General features: G+C 37.8%; 1 protein-coding gene and 1 long non-coding RNA gene across 5 annotated transcripts in view; one reads left to right on the top strand and one right to left on the bottom strand.

Moving 5' to 3' along the window:
- FGF12 (fibroblast growth factor 12) overlaps window positions 1-13,785 on the bottom strand; it is a 490,477-nt gene that overhangs the window by 139,303 nt on the left and 337,389 nt on the right. For all 4 annotated transcript variants that reach the window (XM_074190632.1, XM_074190634.1, XM_074190633.1 and 1 more), the window contains one exon: window positions 3,656-3,759. In XM_074190632.1, the coding sequence (XP_074046733.1) occupies window positions 3,656-3,759 (104 nt within the window). The remainder of the gene's footprint in view (window positions 1-3,655; window positions 3,760-13,785) is intronic.
- Window positions 1-13,785, top strand: part of LOC141490578 (uncharacterized) — a 98,454-nt gene that overhangs the window by 81,840 nt on the left and 2,829 nt on the right. The window contains exons 2-3 of the long non-coding RNA XR_012469272.1: window positions 8,118-8,294; window positions 9,317-9,370. This is a non-coding gene — a long non-coding RNA (uncharacterized LOC141490578). The remainder of the gene's footprint in view (window positions 1-8,117; window positions 8,295-9,316; window positions 9,371-13,785) is intronic.

Genomic DNA, 13,785 nt, shown 5'->3' with positions numbered 1-13,785 from the left:
TGGGAAGTACCCAAGCAGAATAGATTATTCCTTGGTAGGGGTACAAAGAAGAAAACATGACCTTTATGACATAACCAGGGGGTCTTTTGGGGAGTCCAGCAAGGTTACTGATCCAGAAACTTTTTTTCTCACTGCCTAGATATTTCAATGAAGGATGCTGAAAAATGTTCTGAAGTGTTCACCTCCATTCAAATTATCTAGTCTTACAGTTCTTCATCTGTTACTCTTCTTGGTTTCAACTCCACACAACAAGATGCTCTCCCAAGAAAAAGGAAAGGAAAGGAAATTATTTAGCACAGTGCCTAAAAAAGAGGAGGTCTTTTCTAAATGCTTTTCCCTCTCCCTCCTGTCCACTCTGCTCCTTCATGCCACCTTTTCTGATCCTGGGCAGTAATTATCCTTAGGTCTACCTCTGATCAGAGCATTCTTTTACTCTCCTGGCCATTTACTCACCTCTGCATAGTAAAGACCATTCAAATCTTTAGTGGGGCATTCAAGATCCTCCAAGTCTGTTCCTTCCATTTCTATTTAGCTTTATCATGTTATTTCCTTCCACATATTCTATAATGCAACCAAACTGTTCTTTTCATCTATGTCATGTTCACACTTCTTATGAAGGTCCCTCTCCCTCTTCCTCAGTGTTCTCACCCATCCTTTAATGATTAATTGAGAAGTTACCTCCTCCAATAATCTGCTCAAATCTATACCTTTCCCATACCAAGGAGTTACTTCTCCACCTTTACTGTTACATAATACATTTCTTAGATTTTGTACATTGTACCTGATCAAAAGGTAGGAAGGAAGCATGAATGTTTCCTAAATGGTGTATCTCCCTAGAATATGAATGCAATGAACAATTTTTAATTGTTTATTCAGAGAGCAAGGGATATTCAGGGAGGATTTGGTATTCACCTGATTCTCCCAGCTCTCATTTGTGGCTCTAAGAAACTGTTGCTTGTACGATGACCACTCTACAGTAAAATCATTTCAGCAAAAGGGTGAAACAAGGTTGATGGTAACCAATAAGTCATTGGTGAGTAATCTATTCCAATGGATATGAAGTCTTCTAAAGCAGGTACTGTGGAGCACTTTGGCAGATACCAACATCATCCACTACATCCTGGTTCATCACCATCACTCTGATTTTTGTCCTGCCTCTGGACTTTGATAACTCAGGAGGAGGGAGTGAGGCTGATGACTCTGGACAAATTAGTCCTCTTTGAAAACAAAGGATGAACAACAGTTATTTAACCAAATTCCCTTATTTCTCAAACAATAACTATGATTAATATTTGCCCAGGGAACTAGGCTAACTTGCTTCCATTCCTCAAAGGTAGTCTGAACTGCTGGAAAGACATTGGATTTAGAGTCAAGGAATCTGGATCCAAATCAAATCTTTGTCACCTATGGCCATTCTGAACTTGAATTTTGTTGTGCCTTAGTTTCCATGGTCTCTGATATAAAATGAAGTAATTAGACTAAATTTTCAATAAAGACCCTTCTAGCTCCAGATTCTATGATTCTAGTCTTCATTTTCCACCTCTTCCTTCTTTTCAATTTGGAGGTCAAACACCATAGTGGACCTTTGTGCTCAGATCACTTCCTGCTCATTTGTTAAATCTATCCAGATCTGTCCTAAGGACACTGACACTAGTCTACTAGAAACTTAACCACAAAGCCTTTGCCTGTTTTTATCTACTAACCCAGTCTCTGAATGATCCTTTTCCTTCTCCATTTGACATGGAGAAGGAAACCTCTTCAAATTGACAGAATTGCCACCTACCTTCCACCATCCATCAGTAATTCTTTCCTCCTTCTGGCTTAGCCCTTTTATGCCTTTGCAAGAATTTTCTCCCTAGGACTTACTTATGGACTGATCCAACCAGACTCATTGGCCTCATCCCCATCAGGTTTAACAGTACTCTTTGAGTAGAAATACCTAGTCAGGTCCAAAGCCCAGAGCCATGCAAGATGTGGTGCTTGTTAACTTACTGCTACCTTTAACTTCTTGTTCCAACCAGAGCTCCTGGATGCCCATTTGCATTTAAGATATGATTTCATTTACATACTTATCTTTTTTCTTGAACAAAGGAGAAAGCACTTACCCAGGTGAATAATGAACTTGGAAATAGTTTAAATTTAGATGTGCCTAGAAAAATTCCAGTGCTAAGCCTTTGATTTTAGACTGGATCAATGCCTTCATAGGACTCTCTGTATGGGTACCAGTGGGTGTCAATGGAATTTGTCAGAATGTGGTGGCTGCAGGGTACATGGCCCTTTCCTTCTGCCATATGCACTGATTCATGACTTCATGACTCCTTCACATGCCAGGGTCACCATAACAAAGGTGATTTATTATGCTTTTGTATGATTTCATTCCTGACTTGATCTAGTTTTTAAAAATATCAAAGATAAAATTAATTAATGTTCCCCAACTGGAGCCATGTCAAACTTTTGTCTTTGATTTGGCTTTCCTCATTTTGTTTCAACAAGCTTCATGCAATTGGAACATGCACAACTGTTGGAAATTGGACACATTTTGAATGAAAGGCCACAGTTTCAAACAAATGTTAAGAAGCATAAATCTGTTAAATCCTACATTAGAAAACTGGTATGTGCACACTTGAATAACAGGGTCTGATTCTGCACATGTGCTGAATAAAAAAATGGCAAAGTTTTCTGGATAATTTAATTAGATGAGTGATGTTGGCCAACAAACAAAATGCACAAATGAAATTATTCAAAATAATGACAAAAGCAAATAATACTATTTAATGATGATTTTGGAATCTAGTGAATACTAATGATTTTCCCTAATGAATTTGAAATCTTCACTGAGATCAGCTACATTTAAAGAGGAATCAGGCATTTTATTCACTATGTGAATACCAAAAGATAATCTTGAAACAAATCAAATACCCTTTTCTGAAGATTAAAAAAAAATCCACACGGCATGTAAGATAAAACAATTTTCTTTTCTCTGCACATTCTCTGAGTCCCCTCAGGAGAATGTACTCTATCAGTGTAAGTCAGAGTTATTATAGGTACATTCTAAGTTTGTCCAATAGATGTCCATGGAAAATGCTGTGTCTGTGGAGAAGCTGGTTTGATTCTAACTCAGATATTTCTAATACACAACAAAAAATAAATTTCCTTCTTTAAACTGGCACAGAGAAGTTGAAACCACGAAAGAGATATAAAAACTTAACTTGGCCCAGAGGCAGCCACAAATAAAAAACCCCCAGAGAGCCCCATCTCTAAAGATAAAAGGAGACAACCAAAAGATCAGCTAACCTTTTGGGGAAGACATAATTCAATGTAATGATTGACTTCCTTAATCAGATGCTGATCCTGCTTATAGGTCCCACAGTCATCATATGAATAGAAAAGTACAGTATATTTTAATATGTTGGCATGTCTTCCATTGAACTTAGAATGAATCGGTATGTTCATTCTATGAATGTTTACAAACTTATAATCAAATAAACAAAGAAAGGAACTTCTGAAACAAGCTGGCATCAATGATGAGTTTCATGAAATTAAGCAATGACTAACATTTCCAACATCTAAAGTTTCTATTTTTGTTTTGTTTTTTTTCCCTTGAGATACTGGTATATAGTCTTTCCATCGAGACAAAAAATCAAATGGTACTTACGGAGCTGTAGAGATACCCTTCTCCATTCATTGCCACATAGAGGCTGGCTTTCACTCCCTGAATTGCCACAACCCGAAGGCCCACAGGGATTAGGTTGAAAAGGGCTAAGAAAGATGAATAGAAAGAAAGAAAAGAATGACAGGTGAACATTCAACATCCCTCATTCAACAAATAATAATCCTTCATTGACCAATGACTATATACTAATCCTAGGGAAGAGGGTAGAGAGGGGAAAATGGAAAATTAAGAAATGTGCAAGTACATAGGAGTACAGAAAAGTGTTTGCAAGGAAAGGGGTTGGGGTAGATACTTAGGAAAATTTCATGTACAAAATAAGGTCAAATAAGATAATATTTACAAAGTATTTAGGGCAGTTCCTAATACATAGTAGGCATAAAATAAATGCAAGTTATCATCATCATAGTCACCATCATGAATATGATGATTATTCTAGTAAGACTACTCTTAAGCTGAGATTTGAAGAAATAAACATCTTCTGAGAAATGAAGGTATGGAAACATGGCATACCAAGTAGTATGGGGAGCCAGTTTATACACAGGCTATAATGATTATGATGATGTTGTCCTTCGTTCTCAAAGATCATGACATCAGGGAGAGCTGCCATGACAAGCAAGTGAACTGGATTTGAGCAAGGGGGTACTGTGCTAAATCACCAGTCTCACTTTCTCTTCCAAAGCCATCTGGGTCCATTGGCCAGATAGGAATCTGAGCAACTGGAGATGGCCCTGGATATGGGAAAATCAAATGCTGAAGTCCAGAAACTTCTTTCTTCCTTCTTATAAAAAGCATTCTTTCTCAGGATCATAACAATTTCTCCAAAACAAAAATCTAAATAAAGAGGGAAATATTACGACTAATACAAAGTTGCATTTTCAGGTTTCCAAAATCCTCCCCTCCCGATTAAACTGTGAGACAGCTGCTTATATGATTATTATCCCAATGCAGAGGTGACCAGAGAGGTTGAGTAACTTGTATGTAATCACAACTCTAATGACCCAGACACAATTTAAATCCAGGCATTTGGACCACATAATGTGTGCTCATTTCCATACATCATAGAGATATAAATATGCACAGGGAAGAGGAAGAGGGGAGTGAGAAAATAAAAATTAAAGGGCAGTGAGAAGAATGACAAGGAAGGGGAGAGGAGAAAAGAGGAAGAGGGAAAAAAGGAAGAAGAAGAAAGAAGAAAAGAAGAAATAGGAGGAGGAGGGGGGAACAAGGAGGGGGAAGGAAGAAAGGAAGGAAAAAAATAAAAGGCCACCCTGTGAAAGTGAAGGTTATTCTATGCCATAGCAAATTGGATAAGAGAGAATTGAGTTTATTTCTCTTATTTTCATACTGGGTTAAGCTGAGTTATCTACAATCTCTATAATTCATTTGAAGAATAATTGGAGAAATGGGCTTAAAGCTTGAACCCAAGGCTATGGAAGTAGTTCATCTTGGTGAGCAGTCTAGAATGAGAAATTGATCCACAACTTTGGTTCCAGTGATGCTACCCTAATCTAAGTAACTGGTGCATTCCCATTCTTCCTAAATACATGAGAACTTACTCAACACTTTTTCTTCTGTGAAAAATTTAATAATCAACAATTTCTTTGATTTTTTAGGCCACCAATATTATGTAGGAATCTCAACTGCCCTTCATTTTGCACTTGGCAATATGGAAGATACCCAAAATGTCCATAATATATTCTCTGTCCAAAAGGACCTTGCAATTTTGTAAAACATAAGAATTGACAGACCATATCATTCATAAAAGACTGTACACATATGACTACAGATAGTCCTCCCAATAGCCCTGCAGTATATAGAATAGTGTACAAGAGGTTTTGATACCTCTACTGTACAGATTAGGAAACTGACTCAGAGAGTCAGAGAGGTTGTGATATACTCATGATCATAAGATGAGTTGGTAGAAAAGATAAGATTAAAAAAATTCTCCCCCACCTCACAATTCTGTTTTTCCCAATTTGATCTCAGAAGAAGGAGAAATTAATGTAGACTCTCATAACCCCATCATCCCTGGATCCTTATTTAATTATACTCTGAAATTTATGGGAAAGTCTCTGAAAGTAGGATAAGATTCAGTATGAGAGATCACTGAACCTGAGAAAGGAAATTATCACAGACCAACTCCCTCATGATGTTAGATGTTTCTGGAGCATGGAGGCCCAAGGAAAACACATACAAGTCTCACCTTCCTGGCTGTCTTCCCAGAATTAGCCAACAGGCCATAGTTGCAAACATAGAATAGAGAAAATACCCAGGGATTCCATGACACTGTAGTCTTGTTACCTTGCTGAAAACAAGATCCTGCATGCCTCCCTTTGATGACCCACCTTTTGGAATCAATTTCCATCAAATAACAATGTCTGGCACTTCAGTGACCACTAAAGCCTTGAGCTTCAGCCTAGTCTGGTGAATTTAACCAGGGCAATGGCCTAATTTTCTGCCTCCTCAAGATTCAGTGGAGTTGACTTACCCAATGTGCTCAGATGTGGAATGTTTCAGAGAAGCCATTAATTGAAGTGGTTTGAAATGGTCCATTGGAACCATAGAATTGAGAATAGGGATCATCCATCTATCAAGGAGAGTAGCACAACTAAAATCGGTGGGGGAGAAGGGATCTGGCATGCAGGGGGACATCCAGAGACCAGCTTTACTGATGTGGACAAGGTAGACTCTAAAGAGAGTCCAAAGGGTCAAGCCAAAATGACTGCCTTTCTCTGATGAATGGGGGGCAAGGACAAGAAAAGTAAAGCTCAGTACAGACCAATTAGGACTATATTTCTTCCTTTCCTTTTTATTTCCTACTCAGTGCCAATGAAACCCAGTCACCTTTGCTGAAGGATAGAAATATAATTGCCCCAGGAATGAGGGGGTGGTGGAGAATTGAACATGAATACAAATGCTGACATAATTTAAATTGAGTAAACTCTTGAGGAATAAATGAAGACATAAACACATGCACCCATATTGAGAAAAGGGCACTGTGACCCTTGTTCATGATAAAATAAGACAGATTGCTATTAGAAAGGATAAGCCTGAAAAGCATTACTGCCTGCATGGGACCGATCCCCTTACTTTACTAGAAATACGTTCCCTTTGCTACTAAATAAAACAAATGTTTGGTGCTTGACAACTTGCAATGCTATTGATGTGTTAGCCATTATTCTTTTAATCTGTGTATTATTGTTATTGTAAAAATGATTAAGGTAAATAAACACACACACACACACACACACACACACAGTAGAGTAACATGAGAATGATGCATTTGGAGACAGTGAATAAACATTTGTAAAAGACCTGCCATGTGCCGGATATTGTGCTAGGCATTGATGTTACCAAAAAAAAGAGGCAAAAGACAGTCTCTGCCTTCATGGAGCTTACAACTAATAGAGGAATCAGCAGAAACTTAGATAAAATCTTAGTTCAGACACTTACTAGGTGAATGGCATTATTCAACTCATTTCCTATCTCTGGGCTTCAGTGATCCTATCTGTAATATGAGGGGGTTTTGGATATGTGATGGAGCCCAAGGTCTCTTCCTGCTCTAAATCTGTTTCCCAACTCAAATTCTTATTCTAATGCTAATTTCTATTCCAGATAAACAAAAGCAAATAAATGATCTAGCAACTTATTCTCTTGACTAGTTCTAGAAGTAAAGAAGCAGATCTAAAAACATGTTGCCTACTTTCCCAAATATTCATCTGTCTACCTACTCTGTAGATGTCGTGCTTACCTATGATTCTGTGGGATCCATGCCCACACTGGGAAAATTCCAATTCAGGAAGTGTTTGCCAGTTATCGAATACACTCTAAAACTTACTTCCTATACATCTGCCCTGGCTGTCTGACATCTGTCTAAAATGAACTTCTTTCAATTGAGGCACAGCTGTACTTAGAGAAGATTAAGTGCAAAGTTTGTGGAGGTGAGAGCTTCCAATTAAATGCTTCACTTTGGACTCTCTGATAAAGCACAAGTGGAATAAAAGAACAATTGACTCAGTTTCCCATTCTCCTTCTGAGTACCCATGAAAATGTTATTGTTGAGACAGGAGTCCTAGAGTCAGGAGGATATGAGTTCAAATTTGGCCTCAGACACTTAATTACCTAGCTGTGTTACTTTGGGCAAGCCACTAACCCCGTTGCCTTACAAAAACAAAATGTGATTGTCATGACTTAGAGCAAGACTGTAATGACCACTTCAGGGACTCTCTGAGAGACCAAGACAAATGTGAAACTGTCATTGACTTGCCTAGACTTTCTCCATTCACAAAATCAGAGTATTTCTTCTTATCCATGATTTCTTCCATGAATGAATAGACTGAATATGCTAAGTCCTCCATGGCATTACTCTATACGCTAAGTAATAGATATCCTGACTATTTATTTCTCGGTATAATCCATTCCTCCCTTTGCCTCTTTTTTCCAGAGTCAGCCCTTGGAACTCCCAACATAAATGAGGGGAGTTGATATTTAAAGATGAAAACTGTACAGAAAGACATTTCTGGCAGAATCAGCTGGAAACGACAATTCAGTAGCACAGGATAATTGAAGCTCAAAGAGCACTCCTCAAGACTGGCTAAGTAAAGGTTTCCTTGGACACATGGTAAGAGACACGTGCATTTAAGGAAATCAACCGAGAGAACACGTTCCCAGGGAGCTGTTCCCATGTGAGGGTTGTAAGTAAACTGCTATGCCCGGCAAAGGAAAGCGAAAGATGCTGTGAAAAATCTCATGGGGAAAAGGAGAGTGAGAATGCCCTCCGGATTGTGGAGGAGTGTGGGGGGTGGAGGAAGGGTGTTGGGAGGCAGAGCAAGCTTAGGAGGAGGAGGCCAGGCACTTCGGAATGTGTCTCACTAAAGGTGAAAGACAAAGAATGATTCATTCTAGGAGGGAAAAGGTAGGTGCCTTTCTCTGGACTGAGATTTCACTTATTCTTTTGCTTACTTTGATAAATCTACAAAAGGCAAAAACAGCAGATTTACCTCTCAGATGTTATTTCCTTTGGACCCAGAAGCCTACTTTGGCCCAGTGGGCAAAAGTCATGAACCAGAGACCCATCCAATGCTGACCATTGACCTTTGGGAGTGGAGGCTTCTCTTTGCCCACATCTACAAAATTAGGAAGATGAATAATGGTCTTTTCTCCCTCTTACTTGTAATGATGAACAATAGTGGGGGGGGGGTCTTTCATTATAGGCTAGTTCACAAGCTAATCATCCCCTTCCACATACAAGTATTTTTTTAATGTTTTTGCAAGGCAAATGGGGTTAAGTGGCTTGCCCAAGGCCACACAGCTAGGTCATGATTAAGGGTCTGAGGTCATATTTGAACTCAGGTCCACGTGACTCCAGGGCCAGTGCTCTATCCATACATACAAGTATTGATCCCAGAGAAATGTAATTGTATCCCTATTAACAAAGTGGGATAACTTTGAAAAGGAGATATGTGAAAAAATATTATGGAGGAATAAAGCATGCTAAGAATTTCCTTTTGCTTTTATTGTATTCATTTATATTGTAATCAGCAGCTATAAGGTAATCCATTTCACCTAACTGGTCACTTTGGTACATGTCATATGTATCTTCTCTATTACAACAACGGATTTTTTTCCTTCCCTTTTTTTCAGAGTGAAAAAGAGAGTCTTTCCACATCTTGCAGCTGTTCCAGATGGAGTCACAAGGTACAGGGTGGAGGAAAAGAAGTAGTAGTATTATTAATTATTGCTGTTGTTGCTGTGGAGATGGTGGTGGTAGTGGTGGTGTTAGAACTAGCATTTTATATAGTTCCTGTTGTGTTAGGCACTTGGCAAGTACCACAATTTATCCTCAAAATAAGCCTGGAAGGTAGGTGCTATTTTTATTCCCATTTTACAGTTGGGGAAAATGAAGCACGTAAAGGTAAATTGAACACCAAGGATCACAAATCAAGTAATTGTCTGAGTCTGAATATGAACTCAAATTTTCCTGACTGCAGGACCAATGCCTTAGCCACCAACACAACTAGCTCCCTAATTTGTGGGAAGATTATTAAAGTGCAACACAATAAAACTACTTTTAGCCATTGAAGCAAGGTCTCATATAGGAAATGGGATTTGAACTGTAATTAGAAGGGAGTTTGATAGTCTGCTAGATGGATGAAGGATGTAAAACAAAGAAATAATGGGAGACATGAAGGAGAGAAATAGATTGACTTGTCCAGAAAAGAGCAGGCATTTTTGATTGGAGTAGAGCATATTGGAAGGGGAATGCATTGAAATAAGGCTGGAAAGGTAAAATGGGGAACTGGATTGTGGAAAGACTTAAGTGTCAAACTGAGAGTTTTATTTTTTATCCTAGGAGCATAAAGGGCCACTGGGGGGGAAAGAAAAGCAGTATCTGTGTGTCTAGGGAAGAATCTTTGAGGCCATATTTTAGGATATCTATTTTGTGTATTATTGGAAAATAGAACAAAAAGGGGAAATAATGAAACCAATTAGGAATTTATTGTTGTCCTGTAGAAGGAAGATAATACAGGTATGAACACTGGAACAGAGGCTGGATGAGTGGAAGTAGGTGAAGAGAGAGATGTCATTGAGGAAGAATGTTAATGAGGGATGGAGGTGGGGAATTAAATGAGACTAAAAGAGTCAGGAATGACTCCAGAACTATCAAATTAGATGAACAGGATAGGATGATGGTTGTGTTATCAACAGAAGTGCATACTGGTATGGAATGGAAAGAGTTAGGAAAGGGGGTAGGAATTCAACATAGGAAAATAGGATTGAGTTTGAAATCAGATGAATTTAATCTGAATTTGTCTTTTTATTGCTAGCTGAAGGATGGATATTGAGAAAGTCACTGAATCTTCCTGAGACTCAATTCTTCATCTGTAAAATAAGAGAAATTGTTTCTATTGTCCCAATTCTAAACATATGATATCCTGATAACAAGTTACATTCTGTATGTGCTAAGCTTGACATGGTTAGGGAACATACCACCAAGGTTTCGACAATCTGACAACCATGAGAAGGTCCAGTTTCCCTGTGGTCCAAAATGTAGACTTTCACCATCATGCTAACTCATTTCTAATGTGGAAATACCTGAAGGAAGAATGACAAAATTTGAAATGGGAACCAGGAAGTACCTGTTCCCATGTTCTTTTCCCAGAACCAGCAGTACATTTGACTCTTTTCCGTGAACCCTATGATGTAGTCAATCTGATAAACTTACTGTTCCTTACCAGTAAGGTTCTGATACTATTCCCTTGAGGTCTCCCATGCCCAGATTTTTCTTCCTACTAAGCTCCAACTCTCAGAATTTCTAATTACCACTGAGACTCAGTTTAAAATCTTTTTCTTCCAGGAGGAGAACCCTCTGGGATTACCTTCCATCTACTCTGTATTTATCTCATATGTTCTGAATTATATATGTTTTATAATTCAATAGATCACAAGCTCCTTGAAAGCAGAAACCTTTATGATCTCTTTGCATCATCAGTGCTTAGGATAGTTTAGGTATAAAAATTAGATATGATTAAATAGATTGTTTGATTGAAAATATATATGTGGGAGAATAAAGTGACTTAGGTACTAAACACACAATCTCATGTTTTGATTAGCATTTCCCAACATGATCCACAATCCAGTAGTCTCTTAAAAAGAAAAATATCCAATAAAAACATTTGAATACAAAACATCTTACTTAAAAAAGTAAAATGGCTGATGCCTTCTGAAAATAATACTTGGATTATAAAGAGTAAGCAATTTTCTGTCTCCCCCCCCCCCCATATTTATAGGAATACTTTTTTGGTACCTCTTCAAATGTGACAGTCACATTGTTTTATTCCTCTGGAACTTTTAACAAGAGGGAAATATTTCTAGAGTTCCCAAAGAAATTTCCATGGGAATAGTGACCCAGAAATAAAGGGAGGAAGTAAAGTTTTGACACATACTTTATTTAATCTACACCTATTAAATACTATATTCAATATCTTAATATCTGAAATTCACATCTTTAGACTATATTCAGAAAAAATTGCCTTGATCTGAGTATATTACAATTCTAGATGATAAAATGATCTATTGCACACAAAATCAGAAAAAGATTTTAAAAAATGGATGAACTTCCTGAAGTTTTTGTCCTAAAGCTGACTCCAGACTATCAATTTGATCATCTCTACTCAAATAGACTTTTATTGTTAAAAATCACCTTCCCAATAATTTAATGAAATACTCATTTTTCTCCAATGGATTGACTTTTTGACCTGACAGGATTGGTTGGTCAGGATGAGGCAATAGCATTGTCCTGAATTACAATGGATGTTGTAACTGATTAACAAAAATGAATTTACAAAGTTCCTACCATTTTTTAAGAATCATGAGAAGCACTGAGGATATAATGACCTAAATTAAATTGTTCATGACCTCAAGGACTATATTATTTTTCAAGGGATGTAAGGAATTTGAACACCTAAGGATGGATACAAAATAATGCAAAACCCAAGGGAACTGGGGGAAGAGGAGCTTTAGTGGTAGCTAGGTAGCCTATGGAGAGGACATAAGTGGGGAAATTGAATTTGAGATGAGCTTTGAAGGAAAATATACCTTGTAAAAAGTTGATAATGAGGAGAAGGTGAATTTCTGTACAAGGAAATAGAGAAGAGAAATCAAAGGTCATGAGTTAGAGTAACAAGCAGGTCATTTTGATGGATGAGAGTACATGAATGGATATTATATATAATAATCTTGGAATAATTGGTTGGAATCAGATTTCAAAGGTCTTCAGAAGTTGAAAAAGATGACTTTACGTAAATCATCATCAAGATCTTCCTTGGAGGGGCGGCTAGGTGGCACAGTGGATAAAGCACCAGCCCTGGAGTCAGGAGTACCTAGATTCAAATCTAGTCTCAGACACTTAATGATTACCTAGCTGTGTGGCCTTGGGCAAGCCACTTAACTCCATTTGCCTTGCAAAAACCTAAAAACAAAAATGATGTTCCTTGGAGAGTCAAATAAACATAAAAATAGTTGACTTTTCTTCAGTATTTAATATGGTCAGGCAGTTTATCAAGCATTTTTATCTCATTTGATCTCCACAACAAGCCTAGGAGATAGTGCTATTATTATACCCAATTGGTGAATGGATAAACAGGAGGCAAACAATTAAAGTGATTTCTTCAGGGCCACCCATTTAGCAATTATCTGAGGTCTTATATGAATGCAGTTCTTCCTGACTCCTGATCCAACATGACCTTGATTATTTGCTCAATTTTTATCAAGAAATTCAGTTGGAATTCATTGTAGTTCAATTCCATAAATATTTATTCCATACTAGGAAGACAAAACTGAAATAATACCTCCCCCCAAGGAACTTCCATTCTGCTTGGCTGAAGAAATCAATAGACACTTAAGTGAGAAAATATCATTTGCAGAGTATGAACAAGAGGAGAGGGCAACAAAGGCCCTTTGACAAAAATGGGAAGTTCTGCTTTTCTGAGTATAGTATATAAAAACCCATCTCTAGGTATTTTGCAGAAGTCTGACTGCTTGCATAATTAAAAAGCCAACTTCTAAGTGATTCTAATTTTTTTTTCTTTAAACTGAAAAATGAAGCATCTCACAATAGATAATAAGAACAAATGACTGTCATCACTCATCCTCTCCAGTCAATTTGTCTTACAGAGAAGACTTGTCTCATGGTCTGTGTAAAGGATGCATTTCCAAGCACAGGTGTAAGGTCATGAGATCAAAGAGCAAAAATATCTGCAGTGATAGATAAATGGTTTGAGGAATATGTCTTTTTGACCTTCACTGGAAAAGGGCTATTCCCTTCATCCTACTTTCCCATAATGTTCTATTTAATCAATTCATTCTGCCATCAGCCTTGCTGCTCATTCCTTCTCCTCACCTGGGATCTCCCCCCAAGAACCAGACCAATGCACTCAACTTTGGAGCTGAGTAATACTAATTGCTTTTCAATGTCAATTCACCTAATCCACAATCTCTATTCATAGTTAACCAGGCTTTCAATACAGCAAACCTATGTATTCTGTCATTTGCCTTGGTGCTGATATCTGGAACCACTACACTACAACCTGCACATCTCTCACTACTCTTAA

Source organism: Macrotis lagotis, chromosome 6, assembly GCF_037893015.1.
Source record: "Macrotis lagotis isolate mMagLag1 chromosome 6, bilby.v1.9.chrom.fasta, whole genome shotgun sequence".
Lineage (NCBI taxonomy): Eukaryota > Metazoa > Chordata > Mammalia > Peramelemorphia > Peramelidae > Macrotis > Macrotis lagotis.
Note: the sequence above shows the minus strand (reverse complement) of the source record. Positions and strands in the feature narration are given on the sequence as shown.